Source organism: Haliotis rufescens, unplaced genomic scaffold (assembly GCF_023055435.1).
Source record: "Haliotis rufescens isolate VD_foot unplaced genomic scaffold, xgHalRufe1.0.p SCAF_3, whole genome shotgun sequence".
Lineage (NCBI taxonomy): Eukaryota > Metazoa > Mollusca > Gastropoda > Lepetellida > Haliotidae > Haliotis > Haliotis rufescens.
In genome coordinates this window covers 47,668,839-47,694,118 of record NW_025964001.1, presented here as the reverse complement: position 1 = coordinate 47,694,118, position 25,280 = coordinate 47,668,839, and the positions used below count along the sequence as shown (strand labels likewise).

The 25,280-nt window shown below is 39.7% G+C and overlaps 1 protein-coding gene across 1 annotated transcript in view; it reads right to left on the bottom strand.

Moving 5' to 3' along the window:
• The window catches only part of LOC124149743 (E3 ubiquitin-protein ligase FANCL-like), a 178,207-nt gene that overhangs the window by 142,781 nt on the left and 10,146 nt on the right, over positions 1–25,280 (bottom strand). Inside the window, exon 2 of the mRNA XM_046521497.2 lies at positions 4,167–4,290. Within this exon, the coding sequence (XP_046377453.2) occupies positions 4,167–4,271 (105 nt within the window). The 5' untranslated portion in view covers positions 4,272–4,290. The remainder of the gene's footprint in view (positions 1–4,166; positions 4,291–25,280) is intronic.

Sequence of the window (25,280 nt, the reverse complement as noted above, 5' to 3'; positions counted from 1 at the left end):
CCATCTTCTTGTTGATGTTTTTTGGTATTCTGTTAAACAGTAAGTTTATTTTTCTATCATGCAGCTCTTTTCTTATGGCCTCATGACAGAGCATACCTATCTCAAGCGTAAAATCTGCTCTCAAAGTACTGAGCTCTTCTCTCACCTGCTCCACGTCCTCGCTGTAATGTTCCGTACCTCTTTCTGCGACATCTACTATTGTTTTCAGGTTGGATACTTCTATTTCAATCTTATCGATGGCGCTCTGCAGTGTGGTGTTGATGTTGTCTATTTTGAGCGATATATTTTGCTCAGATTGGAGAATAAGTTCTTTTATTTCCTCCAGATCAGTTGATCTTCGTGACATTGTGTACCCAGTTTTCGTAAATGTGTAGATGTAGTCAAAAATGTCCTCACAAGGTAAGGTAACTGCACAGATTTGTATTTTTGGTGAAACCCTAGTGTCTTTTACATATAACTTTTCATTCTTTACCTTATATTTGACTCAGTTTTGGGCGATGAGCTTGGATTTTCCGCATCATGATCGAGAGCTCGAGTTTAACACGTCTCGGCTTCATGGTGACCTTGACCTTGACCTGTCAATGGCGCCATAATCTCCCACCTACAGGGGTCCCAGTTGTTGGCGTCCGCCGTAACAATACTTTACCTTGTGGACTGCCACGGTCACGACGTCCGGCCCGGAGGGATTGTCTTTGCCTTGGGTTCTGCCCAGAAAAGCCAAGGTGTCACATCCTCACGGCTTGAAGGAGTTCCTCTTGGGTTGATAACTGCCCGATCTTGAGGGCTTGGGAGCATTGGTGTGAGACACTCGGGCCAAGGCCTTGGGAGTAGTTTCGTCTCTGGTGAAGTTGGTGACACAAGACTTGGCCATTGAAGAGGGAAACAGAAGACCAAGGTTGGCGAAGCAGATCCCACTCACTCAGCACCAGGTAGCCAAGTTGTGGGGTGGTGGGGAGTTCTGCTAAAGCCGTATGCATATGGGACCTTGTATGGTCAATCTAGGACTGTTGATACGCCATGACGGTGGTCAGGTGGTCGAGCCAGTTGTCCTCTGACAGGTCCTGAATAATAGCTCTCAAGGTGGAGGCCATGACAGAATGAGGCTTAATGGAGCGCCTGATCTCAGTCTATATAAAGGCCAGCCAATAGTCTCCACAGTGTTGGACCCGAGAGCGACAAGGGGATTGGCGTCTAGACTTACTCCCACTCACCTCGAGGTAAGAAAGGCATAGTCATTAGAGGATAAAAACCGTATCATAGAGGCACCACTGGAGGTGCCATCTGAAGCGCTGAAGGTGTCACCGAGGCTGGAGGAGCCAATAAGGTTTGAAGTGCTACATGCACGGAGAGCATGGCAGACGCTGGAGGTGCCAAAGGAGCTGAGAACTGAGGCATGGTCTGCTGAAACATGGACTGCATGACATGAAATCACGTCGGATCAATGTCGGGCCACTGAGGCAGCTGGAGAGGCGCGGGGAGGAATGCCCAGGGTCCGAATCCTAGAGGCAGCGGTCGAGAGCTGGTAAGATGCAGGTAAAGATGAGCTCAGTGTAGTCAGTGCCTGCTAGGCATCGTCATGGATGATGAGGACGTGAATATCAACAACAGCATGGATGACAGTGCCAGTGACGTATCAATGACAGGACGAGAGTGTATCAGTGGAGAGGAGGTGGTGATCGTCACTGAAGAAGAAACAGGTGTAGAGGTGAAGGCAAGAGGGATCCTGCCTGAGTGGGAGAAGGTAGTAGCCGGTGGGGGTTGGTACTCTCGGATGAGTTGGACTTTCTTATGAGACTGAGATGCTGCTTCCTTGCTTGCAGGTATTTGGGGACAGCTGTAGGAGATAGGTGCAGACAATCTTTATACCTAGACAATAAATTGTAATACAAAGCAAAATATTGAACACAGAAAGCATGACACGACAATACATGACCTCAAGGTGAATTCAAAATGGTCAATTAGAACAATATACCTGATATAAACAGTGGTTAACACCACACCAGGTATTAATGTTATGGCATAATCATATTTAAGATGAAGTCACAAATCATAGGTACAATAACAATTCACAAGAATAACAGTTAGTGTTGAAACACTCAAACAATTCACTAGTAGTTGCTGCACCACAATAACAGGTCTTGTCTCTGGGCTTGACAGTAGTAATGTGCTGTTCAGTGATGTCACAACGTCTTCTTCAGCAAGACCTCTCACAAGATCTTTCTCTCGGTCAAGAACAAGCAGTAAATGCATAAAGGAGTAATGCAGGATAAGTAATAAATTGTAAATTTTATTCTTATTCTATATTACTCTATGCATTTCATCCTTCTTCTTTCAATCCCTTGCATGGAAACATCGTTGAACAAAGTTTCCAGCTTCAAAGCTTCATTTGCCCAAATACCCCTGCATTACCATGACGACCACCCCAATTTAGAGATCGCTGGTCCGTGTGTGTCTCTATCGGTGTCTCAGAATGTGAGTGTGAGGAGGGTCGATCTCATTCCATCCGTTGATCCTTATATCGATCTCGATGTCAATAGGAAGGAGCAGCGTATCGATAATATTCCAGCGTCAAGGCATGTTCATGGTAGGGCTGATATCGATGGTCTCCATATTGATCAGTTGTGGGATAAGGATAGTATCTCATAGGTTGGTATCGTGAGATGGAGATCGATGTCGATGCCAGTCAACCTCGCTATTGTAACCAAAGTGTCGAGATCACTGTCGATAGGGATAATGCTGTGAGTCTGAATCCAATGAATGTGATTGGTCGAGGTGACAATGTCGATCTGTAAAATGAGAATGCTTTAGTTCGTGTCCATACAATCAATCTGTAGAGAGGTGACGCTCTGAATCAGAGTAATCTCCTTGTTTCGATATTGAAGTGTGTTCCTGAGACGATCGACCTTCAGGTGGTTGATCTGAATGTCGACCCATAGAGAGTCAACCTGTAGAAAATTGACTCTTATCCGATCGATCTACGACCGGAGGGCGTGTGTTCCTTAGAATGTCGATCCAGAGAATGTCGATCTGAGGAATATCGACCCGCCGAATGTCGACCAGAGGAATGTCGACCCTTGTAGGGTTGATCTTGGTTCTATGTCGACTTCTCTGTAAAATGTCGACCCTTATCTCGGCAAATGTCCTTGGGTCGAGACCGCTCTCTACTCTTTCTCTTTACGGTAGGCGATGTCGACGCCTGGTTTCAGCTAGAGTCCATAGTAGTCGTAGTAGATAATTCCGGTATGGCTTGGTCAATCAGAGTAGAGGTATGGCTGGTTGATGTAGAATTGACTGGTCGCGCTGTAATCTCCAAAGTCGATACATGACTTCCTGCAGATTGGGTCTGAGAAGATAAACATATCTTGGTAGACTGGTCAAAATTTACTGTCAGCACCATATGTTTGTCTGACATATTTGTTGCCTGGAAGTTTGTTGTATAGTCAGTGGATCACTGTGAAGAAAACTTCTGAAACTTCATCATGCAGAAAACTGTCGGAAATGGTATCTTCTTCCACTGACAGTAATCGTGGCTGATGGTGATTGCTTTAACACAGTTTTCATAGTAGGATGACCGCATTAGTTGGGTTCTAATGTGTCCATGTTCAGTATCCTTGGATTTAGATCAACGATCAATCCCTCTCCCTTGGCATTTATTAAGATAGTCTGTAAATGCCTCTTGTGACAAAGACAGCATTCCCAACACTGTAAACCAAGTTAACAGACTCCACGACAATCACAGCATAATTTATGAGGATTCACCGGTGAAAATATGTGGCGGCACTTCATGGAGGCTGGACATTTGGCTTGGTCCTTACCCATATTTATTAACTCAAATATTCTCTAAAACAATAAGTACGTCTCCACAGGGAGGCGAAAAGAAAGAGAATAATGAGGCAGTCAATGGACCAGATTGAGGACAGGGTGCTGCACCAGATCAAGGTGCATGACCTAGATACTGGGATGGTTGTCATGGTGATGCATGGGTGGCTCGGCAAATGAAGCTTAGAAGCTGGAAACTTTGATCAAGGATGTTTCCACCCAAGGGATCGAAAGTAGAAGGTGGAATGCATAGAGTGAGATAGGATAAGTTAAAAAATTGTCATAATATGAAATAGGGGATAAAATAATCAAAGAAGATGGAGGAGGGTGAAGACAAACTGACGTACCTTGGTCGTGGTGAATCCATCATACACTCTATGTGTGGGTTTTTTGAGTACTGGCACACCCAGTGTCAGGCTATCCATCACTCCATACATTCTCACTTGTGGCATCTCACACCCCTTCTCTTGCCTATAAATACACAAATCATAATACATTCAACTGTGTAGTGTTTGATCTATAAAACCCACTAACTACTTTCTGCAGTGTAATGTTTGATCTATATGACCCACTAACTACTTTCAGCAGTGTAGTGTTTAATCTATATGACCCACTAACTACTTTCAGCAGTGTAGTGTTTGATCTATATAACCTACTAACTACTTTCTGCAGTGTAATGTTTGATCTATATGACCCACTAACTACTTTCAGCAGTGTAGTGTTTAATCTATATGACCCACTAACTACTTTAAGCAGTGTAGTGTTTGATCTATATAACCTACTAACTACTTTCAGCAATGTAATGTTGGATCTATATAACCTAACTACTTTCAGCAGTGTAGTGTTTGATCTATATAACCTACTAACTACTTTCAGCAGTGTAATGTTGGATCTATATAACCTACTAACTACTTTCAGCAATGTAATGTTGGATCTATATAACCTAACTACTTTCAGCAATGTAGTGTTTGATCTATATAACCTACTAACTACTTTCAGCAATGTAATGTTGGATCTATATAACCTAACTACTTTCAGCAGTGTAGTGTTTGATCTATATAAACTACTAACTACTTTCAGCAGTGTAGTGTTTGATCTATATAACCTACTAACTACTTTCAGCAGTGTAATGTTTGATCTATATAACCTACTAACTACTTTCAGCAGTGTAGTGTTTGATCTATATAACCTACTAACTACTTTCAGCAGTGTAGTGTTTGATCTATATAACCTACTAACTACTTTCAGCAATGTAATGTTGGATCTATATAACCTACTAACTACTTTCAGCAGTGTAGTGTTTGATCTATATAACCCACTAACTACTTTCAGTAGTGTAAATGTTGGATCTATATAACCTACTAACTACTTTCAGCAGTGTAGTGTTTGATCTATATAACCCACTAACTACTTTCAGCAATGTAATGTTGGATCTATATAACCTACTAACTACTTTCAGCAGTGTAGTGTTTGATCTATATAACCCACTAACTACTTTCAGCAGTGTAATGCTGGATCTATATAACCTAACTACTTTCAGCAGTGTAGTGCTTGATCTATATAACCCACTAACTACTTTCAGCAATGTAGTGTTTGATCTATATGACCCACTAACTACTTTCAGCAGTGTAATGTTTGATCTATATAACCTACTACAGTCCGTTTGACTCCAAATGAGAACGATGAATTGCAAAATAACTCGAAATCCAGAAAAGTGTATGAAACATCAATACGGTACTTGACCATGAATACCCTGTACCCAACAAAATCTGAATTTTGTTTAATTTAAGACCCATGACGAGCTACACAGTGACCGTGTTCATTCAATGACAAGATGCGCTTCTCAGCAGATGTTAAACAGTTGATGTTGAATGTGTATGATTTCTTTAGAAGTGAAGCAGAAAGAGCAAAGCCATTTTATGCAATTAATAAATTCTTGAAACAAGCTTCAAAAGCTCTTGGTATGTCCCCTCAGAAACTTAAAAATGTTGTTAGTCAACGAGATACAAATAGTCAGGCCAAGGAGGTAGGGAACATGTCAAAACCACGCAAGGTTGATCAGGGTCACGCTGTCTTACGACTGCCACCTTATCACTGTGACCTGAATCCAATCGAGTTGGTATGGGGCATCGTCAAGGGTGATGTTGGACGATCGAACACAACGTTCAAATTACGAGAAGTTGAACAACTCGTAAAGGAATCCGTTGGTCGGGTAACAGTAGAAACATGGAGGCGTTGTGTTGCCACAGTCGTTGACGAGATAGAGCCACGTTATTGGTTACAAGATGGACTACGGCCAGCAACTGTCCAACCTATAATAGTGGCAGTCGGTTCAGGCACCAGCAGTTCCGACGACGAGATCTATGGCATGAGCGAGTCAGATTGCCACTGAAATTATCATGAGACTGCCCCTCTAACGCTCTGTCACTTCCCCTACCCCAGAACGTGCAGTACATGCGTGCTTGCGCTGTGCCTTCCACGGTTTGTCCCCCCTACGTGTCATGTACACATTTCTATACAAAATTACATGATAGTTTCATGGGTCTTAAAATGAACAAAATTCAGATTTTGTTGGGTACAGGGTATTCATGGTCAAGTACCGTATTGATGTTTCATACACTTTTCTGAATTTCGAGTTATTTTGCAATTCATCGTTCATCAAACGGACTGTAACTACTTTCAGCAGTGTAGTGTTTGATCTATATAAACTACTAACTACTTTCAGCAGTGTAGTGTATGATGTATATGACCCACTAACTACTTTCAGCAGTGTAGTGTTTGATCTATATGACCCACTAACTACTTTTAGCAGTGTAGTATATGATGTATATGACCCACTGTTTGTTGTTTAATGACCCACTGACTACTTTCAGCAGTTTAGTGTTTAATGTATATGACCAAACAGGATTGGCATTCAGCAATTTTCGGAAGCTCTCAAATGTATCATTATTCATTATTTAAAATGTCATTTTGAGTTGAACCATATATATCTGCTGTAGCTGTTGGTAAATTTAGATCGGCAATAGCTCGTTTTCGTTGCAGTTCGCATTCCTTATATATTGAAACGGGAAGATATAACAATGTACCAGGATTTGTAAATTATGTAATATTGGTTATGTGGAAAATGAATACCACTTTTTGTTAATTTGCAAAGCCTATGATACTTTATGTCCATCCTACCCTGGATAAATTTAATATGCTAATGTCTGACTGTAACAAAACTACAATTTGAAATACCGCAATGTATTAATATTATGCCTTTATCTACCGTGAGTCAATAATTAATTCTGTGGACCAATATATGTACCATGGGCCGTTGGCCTAAACATGTACGAAATAAAGAAACTGAGACCCACTAACTACTTTCTTCTGTGGAGTGTTTGATCTATGTGAAACAAACTAAAATGTTATTTTCTTAATAAAACATCTTTAAACAATCTCATGACATGGTCTGTCTAAAGTGATGCTGATTCCAAAGTGAAATGGACAATGTGCTAAAATGTGACATTCGTGTTACAATATCAATGCATTGGCAGTGTCATATATCAGCCATTTTTGTTTTGGACTGCATACTTTTGAGTGTGCAAGTTATACGCTTTCAATGAATGATTGTTCATTGGAATACTCCCTTGAAAATTCAGTTCTTGTAAGCTTGTGAAATAGAATTGACTAAAGGAAGATGTGACATTAAGAAGGTTTCCCTGCCATTTAAGACTGTAAATACAAACAGTTGCACCGATTTCCAAGGATTGTCGTTAAGTTTACCGCAGCACGATAACTAAGTTATGGAAGTAGTGTCCCTTTAACTATAACATTACAAGGTGATGTAGAATATTACATTGTCTATCTGATGGTGTACATTTAACTGCATATATGATGCAAGTTTGAAAAAAAGACAATGCCAAGTGTTCAGTTTTTGGTAACCTTTTTTTTAGCATACACCAATATATGTATTGTGTGACAAATCTTTCTATTTAACAGTTTCATTCGATGCATACGAAAAAAGGCTTGCCATAAATGAAAAAGATTGATTTTCCTCTATCACATCCAAAGAGTCTGAACATACACACACACAAAGAAACAAGTATTTGTCACAGAAGTGATGAAATGTCCCCCGCCTGTATATACACCAAAATACCAAATATGAAGACAATCCAGCGATTAGTTCTTGAGATATCGCGGCAACACCGTTTTCCAACTCCAAAAGCAGATTTGCCTGCTGTGACCTTGAAAATAGGGTCAAGGTCACCAAAACCGACTGGTGTCTGCGGTGTCAGTATATACACCATAGTTCCAAATATTAAGACAATCCTGCGATTAGTTCTTGAGATATCGAGGCAACACCGTTTTCCAACTCCAAAAGCAGATTTACCTGCTGTGACCTTGAAAATGGGGTCAAGGTCACCAAAACCGACTGGTGTCTGCGGAGTCTGTATATACACCATAGTTCCAAATATGAAAACAATCCAGTGTTTAGTTCTTGAGATATCGCGGCAACTCTGTTTTCAAACTCCAAAAGCAGATTTGCGTGCTGTGACCTTGAAAATGGGGTCAAGGTCACCAAAACCGACTGGTGTCTGCGGTGTCTGTATATATACCATAGTTCCAAACATGAAGACAATCCTGCGATTAGTTCTTGAGATATCGCGGCAACACCGTTTTCCAACTCCAAAAGCAGATTTACCTGCTGTGACCTTGAAAATGGGGTCAAGGTCACCAAAACCGACTGGTGTCTGCGGAGTCTGTATATACACCATAGTTCCAAATATGAAGACAATCCAGTGTTTAGTTCTTGAGATATCGCGGCAACAAACAGGTGGGACGTACGTACGGACGGTCGTGAATACTATATCCCCCGCTTCGTGCTTTCGCGCGGCGGGGGACAAAAAGGGCATAACTCGTCTACGCTTAGTTCACTGTAACTCAGTGACTTATATGTTGGGACAAGATATATTCAAATTCTTTTGCTAATGAGGAACCAAACTATTCCAACACAAACAACACTGAAATCTGTCAACAAATGCACTTGTCAGGCATCATATTCACATAAATCAATCATTATTACTCAAAAGAGTATTTCAAAATATACAAATTGTAAATTTTACAATAAATTGTATATCTATGAATACTTATCCTATCTCAGACTATGCATTTCCCTTCCTTCTCGATCCTTGTGGACAGACAATCCTCAAACAAGTCTCCATCTTAAGAAAAACATCACACCCCAACACATCCCAGCTGTCTCCATGACTACCATCACTGACGATGGGTTGCTTCCCACTCAATGAGATCATGTGACGTCTCAAGCTCACTCATTCTCTTTCTAATCATCTTACTGTGGAGACGTTTCTTGACTGAAACACAAACTTGATTGACTACGTCTGGTAACCCTCCCCGTAGACGAGAGAGCAAATCATCCCTGCCCGGTCAGTTCAGGACAAGTTCTTCAAGAATGCCCACATACTTACAGTCAACAGACATAAGGTGTAGCAGCCTTGGCATCTCTATTTTTTGCTTCTTTAAAAGCTTTCAATCACTACCGCAGTAACTGAGTAAGCCAAAATGATAAGAGGAAATGATCGACACCCTACCCTGTAGGCAAGAGAGTGCAAATCATCCATGCCTGGTCAGTAGAGTTTTACAAGTATTGCCCACACACTTAGTGTCAATCAACATAAGGTGTAGCAGCTTGGCATCTCTTTTTTCGTTATGTTAAAGCTATCAACCACTACCGCAGTGATTGAGTACACTTTAACAGGAAGAGGAATGATCAACAATACCAAACAAGGTCTTCAAACCAACTACTCAATCCTAACACATCGGTTGGCGAGAAGAGGGTTGGGATGTAAAGTCTCTACAGACAAATCTCATCCCTTCATTTGGTATTCAAGTCTGGGAACTCGAACTGTAAGGACGACAACATGATAAAACTAAATGATTTTTTCTTGTATTTACACAATACGGCACGTGATCCTGTCATGTTGCTTAAACTAGTTAATGTAATAACTTCCAGGCGAACTGTAGATGTTTCTTGAAAATACTCTGATCTGTGTGAGCTTGGATGCAAACGTCCATACATGCTTCGACCATGATACCCTGGTAATGCAGAAACTGAGTGATAGGTTTTGAGATATGGGTGAATAACCACAGGGCCGTAGAAATTCCAAATGGGAGCACCTTCCACTGAAAGTGAATTCCTTGAAACCTGTCACTCACTTGAAAGATTAAGCGAAGGTATTGGCGGTGCTCCTGATGGATAGGTACATCAGATACCTATCCTGTAGATCAAGGCTGGGCATAAAATCTCCCTGATGGATGACCGGGTGTGCGGAAGTGCGGTAGCGTTCGAGAAACTGACTGTTCGTGTACTGGAAGCTTTAGGACTTCTATAGTTCTTTCTTCATCTTCCTTTCACGAAAATTAGATCTCCTCTGCTGATAGGCATCAAGTCTGATTGCCATGGAGTGTAGTGTGACTTCTGTCTGAATCTCTGAGAGTTCTCCAATTGTTGCCTTTGAAGCTATAAAAGGTCAACAGGCATCTGTAGCTGTGTGTCTTTAGTGACTTCATAGGCTATTTCTTGGATTCCATTTCCAAATAGGAAGGGAGATGAATTGGTCCTCACAATAACAAGACTTTAGAATTCCACTTCTACGCAGATATGTCATGAGGCCAAGGTAATTGGAAATTAAGTCCAACACAACTTGTTGTGAAGTATGGTTACTGTTCCTCTGATGTGCACCTCTCCTGATGTTCTGGCATGAGCAGCTGTTATGGCTATGGCTTCTGTCGATGACAAGATTGTGGAGAGGAAGGGAAGAGTATGTCAAACTGTAAGGTCCATATGTGCCAATTCCTGATTGTCTATGATGGAAGTATGTGACAATCTTTTGGGGTTGAGAGTTTATACATCCCCATCCAAATTTTGAGCAGTTGCGATCGATTCCATTCCATGTATGCAACAGTCAAGCAAATTGCTTTAAGGTGTTTGAAGACTATCCTTAATTCTTCTAAAACAGGAGAAGGCTGTATCTAGGTTCTGGGATAGATAAGGCAAAAAGGCAGAGGATTGAGTTCTGTGATCCAAAGGTAAGGGAAGTTGCTTCTGTCTATCCCTCCGATCGTGATGATCTGGTTGGAAATGATGATAAGAGTAGTCTCTATCTCAGAGTAATTGGATGGAGGGGGCTGACGTCAATCCCGACTCTCCAGGGATCTCCATGAAACCCGTTCCGATTCTTGAGTGTATGAAGGACAATCCTCAGTACAATTCTCTGAAGTCGGAAGTGCAGCATCCAAATGGGATTATTCTTTCTATAGAACTTGTCGCGGATCTTCCGTGGTTCAATGACAATGGAATGGGTTTCATTCGATGTATGTCTATATATATTGTTAGTAAGAAAAGAATCGGAAACTTCATCCTCCACGAGAAGAAATTTATGGCGGTGTGGTGGGAGGTTGATTGTCAGCTGCCGTATTTGAGGGTTTAGGATGCACTGCTTCAGTATAGTCTTCTTAGACTTGTGTTGATGATGGACCTTGCTCTAATTATGTATATTTTGAACGTATTTTGCTGTCCCATCTTACACTTAATAGATATGTTTTTTTAGAAGCTGGAAACCTTTGTATTAGCTCGTTTTCCACTTAGGATCGAAGAAGAAAGAGATAAGCTTTGCTGAGATAGGCGATTTAAAAACTAATATATTCCACTCTCAAGCTTTTTTAGTTGCAGCTATTTCAATATATTCATAATAATACCCATAAGCATAACACTTTGGAATAATTTATTACTATTGCCAGATAATTTGTAAGAATGGAATAATTTGTTCAGTCACCATTGAGGCCTCCCATGTTTTTGCGTTTTATGGCCCAGCTATCTTATATATATGTACTAATCACATATGTTGTTTCAGGTGTTTTGTGTTTCACATAATTGTTATGTCTCACTGGTCAGCTAAGATAGCATACGTGACAACAATGTCCACAGTTCTTTAAAACATATCCACAGAGTTATATAACAATTAGCAATCAATCAATGTATCATCAGCTAATCCTTTGAACAAAGTAAATTGTTCTCACAAAGGCACTTCATGCTCAAATATGGGTGTATAACATCTGCTTTAGTAAACCAACATATATATAAACTAATACTTTTACCAAATCCACTGCGCAATTTATATGATTTTGCATTATTTGGCTAAATCTGTTTATTGTAAGCTCCGCATAATAAATACGAGTAACTATTCCCATTTACCATTTTCCACCATTTGTTTACAAACATTCTCCTCTTACAAGACCCGCCAAAATACTCCCCATGGCAATCATAATCATTTCTCCCATGACGTCACTGCCCTTGGTCTCATGACGTCACTACTTTTACACCCAACCGTCAAGTCATCCTAACAACACATCGCGTCTGGCGGTTAGCGATTTCACCTCTTACCCCCACCCCAACCCCACCCCAATTGTCAGGTTGCGCCTTTTTCCACAGTGAAGAACACTGTACATAGTCTTATCAAGTTTATAAATGTATCGTTCTTATTGCTGTTATTTTATTTCAATACATTTTGTTCAGTGGGCATGGTGCAGTCGGGGGCTTTGGTTTAACACCATGCTGGTGTGTGTACGATACTCTGGCTGCCTGCTAACTACAGCGGGAGCCCAAATACTTCTGCCCGCTGTTTCCGCATGGGGAGTGACAGTATCTTTGCTGTGGGTCCTGTCTGCAAAGCACGTAGGAGGGACAACTTGACCCGCGATAGGGGTCTGTATGCCATTTCTAGTCTGCAGTAGGACCTTGCATCACACCCGCCTGCATCATCCACACTCTGCCCATTATATCCCACAAAACATCATTGTTTGTTAATCTTTCCTTCTAAGGTAGTCTGAACATAATCAGTGATTAATCAATCAACAAATTATTTAATAAACCTTTGATCGATATCAACTCTCCATTTGTCTCTCTTGCTTGGCTGCCACATGCATATTACATAACATGTAATACATTCATCACATCAGGCATTGACTAATAACCCAATCTTAGATTGAATAATTACCCCAGTCACGAGAAATGTTAAATGTGAATTGCGATATATATATCCTTGATACCCTCGTAGGCAGGGGTGAATGTTATTCAGTTTATTTTACATAGTCAGGTAATCTGAGTGGTTCTACCACTAATTAGACCTGTAATAAAGTCATTAATTGAGCATCAAGTGAATGACAACAACTCAACAGGAACTGAACTTCATTGTTGCAAACATAATATGTACACTTATTTGCTGAATATTAAATTATATAATTGCATATACACTCACGCTCACATTTGCACACAGAGACAAATTTGCAAAGTGAAAAGAAAAATTACAGGAAGCATCATGCAATCAAATGAAAGGATTCAAGGGGATTCCCCCTCGCTGTGAATGAGACCCTCCTTTTTCCCCCTCACTGGTCCGAAGCCCAGTTTGTTGAATCACTGATGCTGATTAGCATCTGGTGATTACATGGGCTAATTTAAATGGTGCCAGCAAGAGGACTGAGAGTTGGGATGTTGTTTACCTTTAAATGAAGAGCAATATAGCAGTCGTTTGTTTGACTGCAGTATGTTGCTAAATGCCTTTCTCTGAGCAAGACCCATGAAGATCAAGGTAAGAATAGGCATTCAGCATCCTATGCTTGTCATAAGAGGTGGTAAGGCTCGCTGACTTGATTGATGCATGTCATCGTATCCCAATTCTGTAGATCGATGCTCATGATATCAATCACTGGTTTGTCTGGTCCAGACTCGATTATTTGCAGACCACAGTAGTATAGGTAATGGGGGTTCTGGCTCACTTCCACTGGAGTCAGATTAATATACCTATACCGCTACTACAGAGGGAATTTTTTATGTCAAAATACTGATGCGATTCAACGATGACCATGACTCGTTTTAAAAGAAACATCAATATTAATTCATAATGAATAAAATTTACTATAGCCCACGAGGATATTGGAAAGGTATAGGAGCAATACAAAAATTAGCCACTGCGGCTAAGGTATCTTAAGATGTGGCCAAGGATTGGCTAAAGAAAAAAGCGATGTGGCAAATTTACTTACCGGCACCGCGTTATATACCGAGGAAGAAGTTTGATATTTTTAAAACGAATGAAGTTCATCAGGCCGACCTCTTGTTTCTTCCCCACGATAAGGTAAGGTAAAACATATAAATATGCTTTAACTGTAGTGGATGTGGCTAGTCGATACAAAGAGGCTGAGCCATTAACCTCGAAAGATTCAACAGAAGTAGCTAATGCACTGAGCCGCATATATAAACGCGGACCACTAAAATGGCCTAAGCTATTTCAAGTAGATCCTGGTCGCGAGTTTATGGGATCAATAACTAAACTGTTAACAAAGCATGATGTTGAAATCAGGCGTGGTGAAAAAGAGGCCCATCGTAGTCAAGCTATCGTTGAAAGATTTAACCGGACATTAGCGGAACGTTTGTTTGGCTATCAGTATGGGATCGAAATGAAATCAGAACGATTAAGATCAACCGAATGGGTGACACGATTATCAGCTGTTGTATCAGCGCTGAATAATGAAGTAACGAGATTAATCGGGAAGAAACCATCCGATGCGATTAAAATGAAATCTGTGACTTCCGAATCTTCAGCACCGAGGAGAGGCAAAGAACAAAAACTTCCGGATAGAGTAAGCATAAGATATTTATACCAGCCCCGTGAACTCGAAGGAGTTATGAATACTCATACCAACGTACACCGGTCTGTTGAATTTCATATTACTCTTCTGCATATGCAACGCGGCTAAGTCGTTATCGAATATCTTACTTCTGTTTAAAGCCGGACTGGCTATAAGTTTCCTAAGTCTTTCTTCCTCATTAGATCTGACCAATTTAACATCAACACGCTTCCTTAGATTCTCCATAGTTTTACCAAATACTGAGTTATTCATGAGCTTATATAGGTTCTTTTCGAAATCGCTGGTAGCTATCTTTCTTAAATCTGTGTTCAGCCTTATATAGGGCTCCATCCAAGGGCTTTGATCAAACTTTAGAACTCTGTGTATTTTCTTTAGTTTCATACCTAACGATAGATATAACTGGAGATTTCTGTAGTGAACTATATATTTTGTCCTATCCATCAAATTTGGTACAAGTTTTTCTACGTAAGCTAACCTAGTATTACCCATCAAGGAGTGTTAATATTCCGACATCCAATCTTTATTCACCATTAATCTTTCAGGAGCTAGCGGATAACTGTTATGATCCTTATGTAACGAATTTGGATATTCCAAATCAACTTCTAAAGTACTCACGGAAATGAAAATAACCTGTTTTTTCGATCTCAGATTTTAAATAAATGCAGTTAATATACAAAATATATAAATAATCAAACAACTCAGTAAGTACTAATTGGGCCTTGGCACAAATACAGCGTATCAAAGGTTTTTATGTCTTTTTACATGTAAAAGTATGTAAAAATATGAACAAAACAGACTATTGTGAAACTGAGCATAACCAGGTGTTAGTAGATCAAGGTGAATGTCCAAGACCTATGACACCTTGACGACAGGTGAAAACAGGTGCTTGAAACCCACATGCATGTGATTTGTCAGTGGTAAGTGATTTGTGAGTGGCATTGTGGGATAGTGAATCGTCATCAAAATATCAGAACGTAAAAGTAATATATTCTCTTCTCAAACAACAACTTACATGTCATTATTATTATGTACATAAACATAGCTGTTATTTTTATTATTGTTTTGATAACTTTTTTTCCAGGCTAATTTGCATAATGCCTATAGCCTGTTTCTGCCATGTCAATTTGGACTTAGTTTTATTTTTGAATGTTGAAAGTGCCTACAAATTACCTCCTGTAAAGTACATTTTGTATTGAGCACTGAGATAAAACTAGCAAATCCAGACTAGTTCTTTTCCAGTTGTATTGTTTTTTCGTATTTACATCTACGTAATGCTTTGTCGATTATTAAATCCAGCAAAACAGGTTTTTTTCATTTCCATGAGTACTTTAGTATGTACCCTTTATCGGAATCTGTGGGGATATCATCCACATCGATATCATTCACATCGACCCACTCAAACCTGCCCATGGGTAAAGGTTGATTCATAGCCCATCTGTACAAATTGTTGGCGTCCAGATATAATATGTGCGTGTCAGGTTTACTCGGATCATAATCTTCCACTTATTTATTATTATCCTTAGAATACCTTTTCGCTACCATCGATATACCACCTCTTAATCCTTTCTCAATAAACAAGTACATATCGTAATCTGAGTAATTTTAGTTCTACACCGGTCTTCTTCAACAATGCATCCCACGATAAACCGGGACTGGAATAGTACCATGCCGGGTCCAAGCCATATTGTTTTAAGTACAGATCGTGATAATCACCTAAATCCTTACAACCTAATTTAACCCAGACCGTCAGAGCATGTTCATAATCCGCATCGGTTATTTTAGAATCTGTTAAGTTACTTCAGAATGATTCAAGGGGTGGTAATTTAGTTTCATCGAATCTAGACCAATCATCCATATATTCGTAAGGATATACACCTTTTCTCAGCAACAAATGCTGACACCGATCGGTATATTGATTTGTTATTGCAAAGTCATCGGGATTGTTTCGCATTAGCTAAATTGTCCAGGGAAGATAACAGAAACTGCACGGAGTCTATGAATCTAAGCCCAGCGTCCTAAAGTTTCTTGTATCCTCTGAATTGATGTATCTAATGATGTGCTTATAGTATCGGATTCGGCTATAACTTCTTGATTGCTCCGGAAATAAGGTTTGGTATATTCAGTGCTATCGTCTGCGGAACTTTTACTCAATGACATTTTAATCGTCAGCTGATATTTTATACTATTTAAATCATCTAACTCCTTGTCAATTTTGCTCGATACGATGGGCTTAACATCATTAACATCCATGTTGGAATATCCATCTTCCAACCTCTTAGATATTTACCAACGCCAGCTATGGGTACAAATTTTAACTCATTATTATCAACAACAGTTGGTTTATTTTTATCATCGGGTTGATTATTATCTAGTAAAGCGATCAATTCAGCTTTTCTCATTCGAGAATAACCTCTCAGCCCACTTTTTTTCGCTTGAGCTTTGAGTTCTCTAACAGTCTGGGGTTTGTTGTATTCCAAACCGAGTAAGTCAATCAATTCAGCTTTTCTCATTCAAGAATATCCATGTAGACCATGTTGTTTTCCCAAAGCCTTCAACTCTCTGACAAAAACCATTGTGATTTAATGGTATATACAAAATGATTCAAATGTCTAAATGGTTGTTTTTCATATATAAATACATATTCTCTCCAACCTATTCCTCTCATTGATGTAATCTCTCTTCCTAGCGTAAATAATCTGCTTCCTGACCCTATCAGCACCATGTTTCTTACATAAACAGTAACTACCTTTGACCCTATCCCACATACAGAACAAACGTAATTTTTAAAACCGTCTGATGTAATAAGAGTGGGTCCCACAGTAAACACCCACACAGGGCTTCTGACATTGAATCAATTTCCCCATGAGTGTATATCTGCACAGACTGACTTATTGTTGGTCTCTGTATTGGGTCAAGTTTCTTTCCATAAACAAGGAAGTCTTCGTGCATGGCAGATTCAACATCCTTAAACTTTGAATTGAATGTCCTTGTTTACGCAGTTCATAATTAATAAAATCTAATCTCAACATCCTGTCTGGCCCATTGTGACTGGGCTGCTTCGAGTTGTTCTAATGCTTTATTATGTCGTTTACGCTCCTCTTCAACGTTTGATTCCCTCAGAGTAGAAAATAAATAATTACTCCCCGAAAAAGTTAGAGCATTAACAATAGCTCCACCGACCATCATCGTAATTGTTGCCATATTTATATGAATATAAAATATTCAAATGTTCAATAATATAAAATATTCAAATGTTTAATTACTTCATTTTGTCTTCTGGGATAAGTCCTTGTTTGATGAGCATATCAATATCAAGAACCATCATACCGATATCATAACCATTAAAATCTGGCTTGGGAGGTGTGGCTTTAGTAATCATTTTAGCTATACGAGCATAGCCGATGGCCAAGCCGCTGACCACCGCTGAATGATACGTTGCGTATACCAACATTTTACCGTCTGTAACTGGAGTAGTCATTATAACATTATATGAGGGCTTACAACTAATTGAACTTGTTGTTGTGTAATCGGGGGTGACGTTTTCTCTTCTCCAGTCTTATAAAACAACCATACCTTCGCTATAGCAACAACTCCTAGTGCATAGGGAGCCCAAGTTTTAATCGGACGACTATATTCAATATTTGAATTATGCATTAGTTTCGCCTTCCTCGCTAGCCCACCCTTTCTCCCAGCTGCGATTTTCAAAGGATTCTTTGTCACTCTGGCTTGTGATTTCGCAATCGCTGGTATTTCCTCATTCACTTGTTGTGATTGTGTTTCCACAATCTGTGATACAATCAGGGTTTGTACTTGTTGTTGCGTCTCCACAATCTGTGGTGTCACTTGAGTCTCCATTATTAGTAAGTGGGCACTTATGTTTAAATTGACAATACCTAGCCGTTATTAAAGCGGTGGTCAACTGAGCCAAGAACATTCCGTATCTATGATAAAACTCACAGCTTACTGAGCTTATAGCGTGTTCGATGAATGGGTCTTTCTCGAGAGGTTCGCATAAATATGGGCGATGTTCTGTCGGGATAGGGAGAAATGTACTAGCTACAACTGTGTATAGTTGTAACATAGCTGAACCTATTGTTTTAGTCATGTTAGCTCCCAGTCTAGACTCGTAACGCGCATACAGTTTTTTAAATTCTTCATCGGTCATATTATCATGGTATAACATTTATACTAAGTTATCCTATAATAATTAGATCCACATCAAGTGCTTTTATGAGTTATCATGGTGTAATATTTATACATCATTTCATATAATTATTGTTTAGCAAGTAATACTTATCATCAGGTAAAATGTATATATAAAATATCAGTAGTTTCAGTTATAGCTTTTTAGATAGATGCTTGCCTAAGGTAATGGGAGCGCATCTCCTAGACATACTATTCAATAAAACAAGAGTTACGTCTACATAGTTTAATTGATTTGAAGCTTTTAGATAAATGCTAGCCTAAGGTATCAAGATCCCATCTTCCAGACAAAGGATATGTCTACATAAGTCTTATAGATTACCTTGAACTATTTTATTTAAGTATATCTGTCATCACCTACCGGGGTATATTAGAATAACATTCAGCAATTACTCCAATTAAGACTCATTAAGGATTAGCCCCCGTACAAGCTCGTCTACAGTGCATTAAGGATTAGCCCCCATACAAGCTCGTCTACAGTGCATTAAGGATTAGCCCCAACACAAGCTCATCTATAGTGACACCATAATCTCTTTCAAAGCATCCAGTAAATATGTCAACAAGATTAGTGCCAGTCCAACAGGATTAACAGGATTAAGTATTCCCCTCTGTCTAGCCATCCATTTAGCATAGGGCACAACCAATCATGTATCAACCAATCCTATTCCTTTTTATTGTTCAAATTTTTGTTAAATACATACTGTAGCAAGGTTTTAGCAGAGAAGGGGTTTGACTCTCTTACCAAGCAGACCTCTCTCCCACAGCCCAGAGTGTTGTACCGACTCTCTGTGGCACCCTCAGTTATTTTCATAGTATATTGTTAATTGTTCTTGTAAATAAAATTGTGATTAGTCTCCTGTGACTCCGGCTCTTTGCTGACTAATTACCCAAGAAAACCAGCACGCCATTTGGAAGGTATTGTTCACCCAGAACAGTTCCATGATAATTTGGCGGAGAATCATCGTTTTCGGAACCATGGAGCCCAGGAACTAACTACAACCAGCTACAAGAACCCATTGGAGGACATGTCCAACCATGATCATCTGATGGAATAACAAGCAAGCTGCATCTAGCTCTGACCTCAACACTGGATTAAAGACAACCAACTCCTCCAAAGACACAAACAAAGGAAGAAAAAGTCTTCAAATATTGTAAGTACTACATTGTTGATTACTTGTCTTTCTTTAATTTAGTACGGTACATACTAATAGGTGTCATGGCAAATATGGAGTCTGGTATGGAAAGTAACTTTGAAAGTGATATTCCAACAGTGTCTTTAGTTACGCCCCTTGCCAAAAGTGTAATTCAGGCAAAATTTGGTACAAAAACAACAAATTGTTTAGTAGATATAGGGGCATCCATTTGTTGTATTTCGTCTGCTTTTCTGAGCACAGCTTTTGAAAACCTTACTCTTGGAAACTCACCCTTTCCACAGGTTAAAGGTGTTGGCGGCGAATTGCATAAAGTGTCAGGTTCAGTTGTGTTAGATTTTGTCATTGAGGATCAGGAATTTTCTCAAAGATTCTATGTTCTGCCTACACTACCAGAAGCAGTGATACTAGGTGAGAACTTCCTTGATGACAATGATGCAGTCTTAGATTACAGCTGTCATTCCTTGATACTTAACAACAGCACCTCAGATAGGCAATATATCAATTTCATAGCCAATTCAGTGCAAGAGATTAGTGGATTAGCAAAAACAATAGATCAGATTTACATCCCCCCTCAGAGTGAAATTCATTTCAAGGTTAGACTATCAGAGGTCAAAGAGGATTCCCTCATCCTCATTGAACCCATTGCTTCCCTCACTGCTCATTCTGAAGTAGCAGGCGGTAGAACTCTTTCCAAAGTGAAAAGCAAAACTGCTTAGTTAGATTGACAAAGACTCTGTTTTTGAAATTGACTCTGACCAACCATTCATCAGTACCGTTAACACCGACAATGAGAAGAGAGACAATGACACTAGGGATTATGTTAAAATTGCACAGGAGTTAGGATTTGATTTGACCAATACACAACTGACTCCAGACCAACGACACAGACTACTTAGATTTTTGGGACAAAATAGAGACATGTTTTCAACGAGTCTTGCAGATTTAGGAAAGATTGACATGCACCAACATATCATTGAAACTGGCAACCACCCACCTGTTAAGAGTAGACCATATCGCCAATCTCCTCATCTCCAAAAAGTCACCGAAGAACTTATAGATGATTTTCTGAAGTATGATTTGATCGAGGAGTCTACTTCTATGTATTCAGCTCCCATTATCCTAGTCAAGAAACGTGATGGCTCATATAGATTTGTTTGTGACTACAGAAAGTTGAATTCTGTCACTTTACCAATGTCATGGCCTCTTCCTGTTTTTGATGATGTTGTTGATCACATCGCCAATGCACAAGCTAAGATCTTCTCAACTTTAGATCTTGCTAATGGTTTCTTCCAAGTGCCATTACATGAAGTTTCAAAGCATAAAACTGCTTTGTCACCCATCAAGGGCTTTATCAATTCAAACGTTTGCCCAAAGGTTTGACAAATTCTCCACTTTGTTTTCAACAGCTCATGAGCAAAGTGTTAAGAAAATTGCTTTTTAAGGTTGCGCTGATTTACATTGATGATTTGATAATTTACAGCAAAAACTTTGAAGAGCATCTCCAACATTTGGAGCAAGTATTTTACTATCTCAAACAGGCAAAATTAACACTAAAGCCATCCAAATGCAATTTTGCAACGGACTCAGTTTCTTTTCTGGGTCATGTTTTATCATGTGGAGGTGTTCAAGTTGATGACAAAAAGATTGAAGCAATTAGAACCTTTCCAGTGCCCAAATCACAAAAGCAGATTCGCCCCTTCTTAGGTCTCACAAACTTCTACAGGAAGTATGTGAAAAATTACACTCACATAGCGCTTCCACTGAATGCCTTGCTAAAGAAGCATTCGGAGGCAGAAGTAAGAAAGAAACCAAAGTTCCAATGGTCACTTAAGTGTGATCAGGCATTCAACACACTCAAACATGCTATGAGTAATACACCTGTTCTGGCTTATCCAAATTTTGACAAAGAATTTCTTCTCGCAACTGATGCCAGTGATATGAGCATAGGTTTTGTTTTGGGTCAAAAAGATGAGAAAAATAATGAACATCCAATAGCTTTTGGTGGTAGAGCTCTTCATGGCAGCGAAAAGAACTGGAGCATTACAGAAAAGGAAGGCTTAGCTCTAGTTGAAGCCATTAGATCCTTTCGTCCATACCTTGCAAATTCCAAATTCAAACACTGATCATATAGCATTGAAGTGGCTGAAATCCATCAAGGATGCCACAGGTAGGTTAGGACGATGGTCTTTGGAACTTTCTACCTACACTTTTGACATTGTTCACCGCAGCGGCAAAGCCAATGGGAATGCCGATGCTCTCTCACGTAGGGAATATGAGGAAAATATTAACTGTAATGATCAAACAGAAGAAGATGCTGAGAAAACAATCTTCTCAGTAACTTCAACTCAGCAAAGCAAATCAACTAGCAGTACCACAATCTTGCCAAACACACAAACACAAAATGAAAAGGATCGTCAACAGATTCTAATCGAAGCCAATACTTTTGAAATTGATGAAGGCATTCTATACAGATTCGTTCCACAAAGACAGAAAGGCCATGCGGACAAATTCATTTAACAGCTGGCTGTCCCAAGAATCCTCAGAAATCAAGTCCTGCAATCCTATCATGACTCAGAGTTTGGCGGTTGCCACCACGGGAAAGAAAGGATGCACAACACCATGAGACCTACTACTAGGTACTACTGGCCCAAAATGTACAGCGATATTGCTACTTATGTCCAGACATGTGAGGTATGTCAACAGACCAAGAGGCACTACCATGGCAAGAAGGCACCACTTCGTCCACTACCTGTAGAAGAGGTCTTCACCCGATGGCACGTTGACATTCTCGGTCCCCTGCCAACAACACCAGACAAGTACAAGTACATTTTGGTCATCACAGATGCATCATCTAGATGGTGTGAAGCCTTTCCTCTTCGGACCCAAGAAGCCAAAGAAGTAGCAGATGTTCTCGTCAGAGAAATATTTTGTCGGTATGGCGCTCCAAGGACCTTAATTTCAGACAGAGGTCAGGAACTTCATGTCCAAACTTATCAAAGCAATTTGTGAACTTTTGGCAATTAAATGTACCCATACCATCCTCAAACTAACAGCTGTGTAGAAAGATTCAATTCTTACATCAATCAATCACTAAGAGCCTATTGTAACAAGTCTCAAAATGATTTGCCCCGTTTTATTTCCTGGCATCATGATGGCCAATCGGATGGCCCCAAATTCATCAACACAAAAATCCCCATACGTTATGCTTTTTGGCTGAGAAATGAGAGCTCCACAAGATGTAGCACTAATTCCAAAAGAAAATTTAGGCCACAATAACAAAATTTACCTTTCGGATTTGCTTGAGGAGCTTGAAATCACTAGAACAATTGCAGCTGAAAACACTGCTCGAGCTAAGGAGGTGTATTCAGAACAATATAATCGATAGGCTAAAGAACCAGAATTCGCCCCAGGTCAAAGAGTTTGGCTTTACTGTCAAAAAGTTGAAAAGGCCTTTCCAACAAATTAAACAAAAAGTGGTATGGTAGCTATTATATCATCCATACAGGTCCAAATTATACCTACAAACTACGCCGAAGTTCTGACGACAAAATACACAAACCACTGGTCCATGCCAACCGTCTGAAGCCATATTTTGATCCTGCTGATCGTCCACAGTATCCTCCAGAACCATACCTCAATGACACCAGTAACATAGATTCAGGAGTCATGCATGACAACGAGGAACCAGTCAATGATACTCAGCTTGACAGCAACAATTCCCCATCAACAAGTTCAACTTACCAGGCTACTGATCAATCACCTCCACAACAGAAAGGTAAGAAGGTCAATTCCAAAACAAAGGCAGGTACTTCCAGCAACAAGAGTCCGAAGCAAAAGACCCCAACAAAGAAGAAAAACCCTGCTCCAAGTACAACAGAAAAACCTGCCAGTCCCAGTACAACAATGACGAAGGAAAATCATGCTCCAACCAAGCTAAATGAGAAAGTAAACAAAGGGAAAAGAGGAGTGGATAGTAAGTATCACCAGCCAAAATCCAGAAAACAACTGACGACGGCCAGGCACAACCTCCAAGTCAGAGTCCAACATCAGGTAATCAAACCAAGGATGTCCCTCCTATTTTCAATCCAAAGGACATCCACTCAATTGTAAGTTCTAAGAGAGCAAATGGCAAAATCTACTACAGAGTGAAATGGAAGGATCCAGAAAGGGGAAACACATGGGAGTATGGCAGCAGCATTCCAGACTTCATTCGGAGAGAATTTCACCTCAAAAGAAGTATGTCAGGAAAACGACGAAAACGTCCACTGAAGAATCATAAGTTTTTCGACCAAAAGGAATCAGCACAAGACAATAAATCAGCCAATGTTCTGTCAGGGAATACAATGTCAGGAAATGTCGAGCAAGACAACACCAAACGATGAATAGAATAAGATGTCAAACCATATCCGTTTTTTCCAAAACAGCTACGAAAAGTAGATCATGAAATAGAAAGTTATGGGCATTGAAATTATTCAAGGAGACTGCTATGTCAAGGTCTCATATAAAGATTATCCTGATTACCACACATGCTATTTTGAAAGTGTTCCTCCCCACCTCATACAGTGCTACCTTGATGATAGCTGGAAGGATCTCCGTAAGTGGTCCTGTGCAGAAGATAATCCTCCATATGATCCAGAGGAAGCACCAATTTTTAAATCCAAAAGGGTTATTTTTCTAGATAAAGACTTTGGAAACATCAACACCTTTTTCTACCGTGTTTCACTCACAGACTGTAGTCCCCATCGACCAGGAGCAACTCGCCATATATACCGAAAGCTGCCAATTGAACATATTCTTGATCAAAATACAAAATCTCCTGAATAAACGGAGATTTTGATAACTTTTGTTATTGTGTCCAGTCTTTTCACTATGGGTCACCAGTTTCGCCAGTTGACAACAAATAGCATCAGCCTGATCATCTGAGTTATTTGTATCACAACAAATTTTGAGCATTGACCTGATCAACCAATCTCAAAAACAAAGTGAAACGAACTGAAACCGTACCAAAACGAATCAAACCGTACTGCGCATCAAACCGAAACCGTATTGAAGCGAATCAAACCGTATAGCGAACCGAATGAAACCGAACCGTACCGCATTGAACCGAATTGAAACGAACGAAAATCGAAGCGAAACGAATCAAAGCGAAACAAACCAAATTGAAATAAAGCAAACCTAACAACCGAAATGAACCAAAACAAAGAAAAGGCAAACCAAATAGTTACGAAAACTAACAAATAATTCAAAAAAAGGATAAACATAAGTTCTAACACTTTTTGTATACCTTATTAGTGTAATAAATCAATGCACTTGTTATATGCACATGCACATATATGTATATATAATGCGTCTAATGATTGTATCCAAAAATAGAAGGATATTTTATGAAAACTTTTTCAT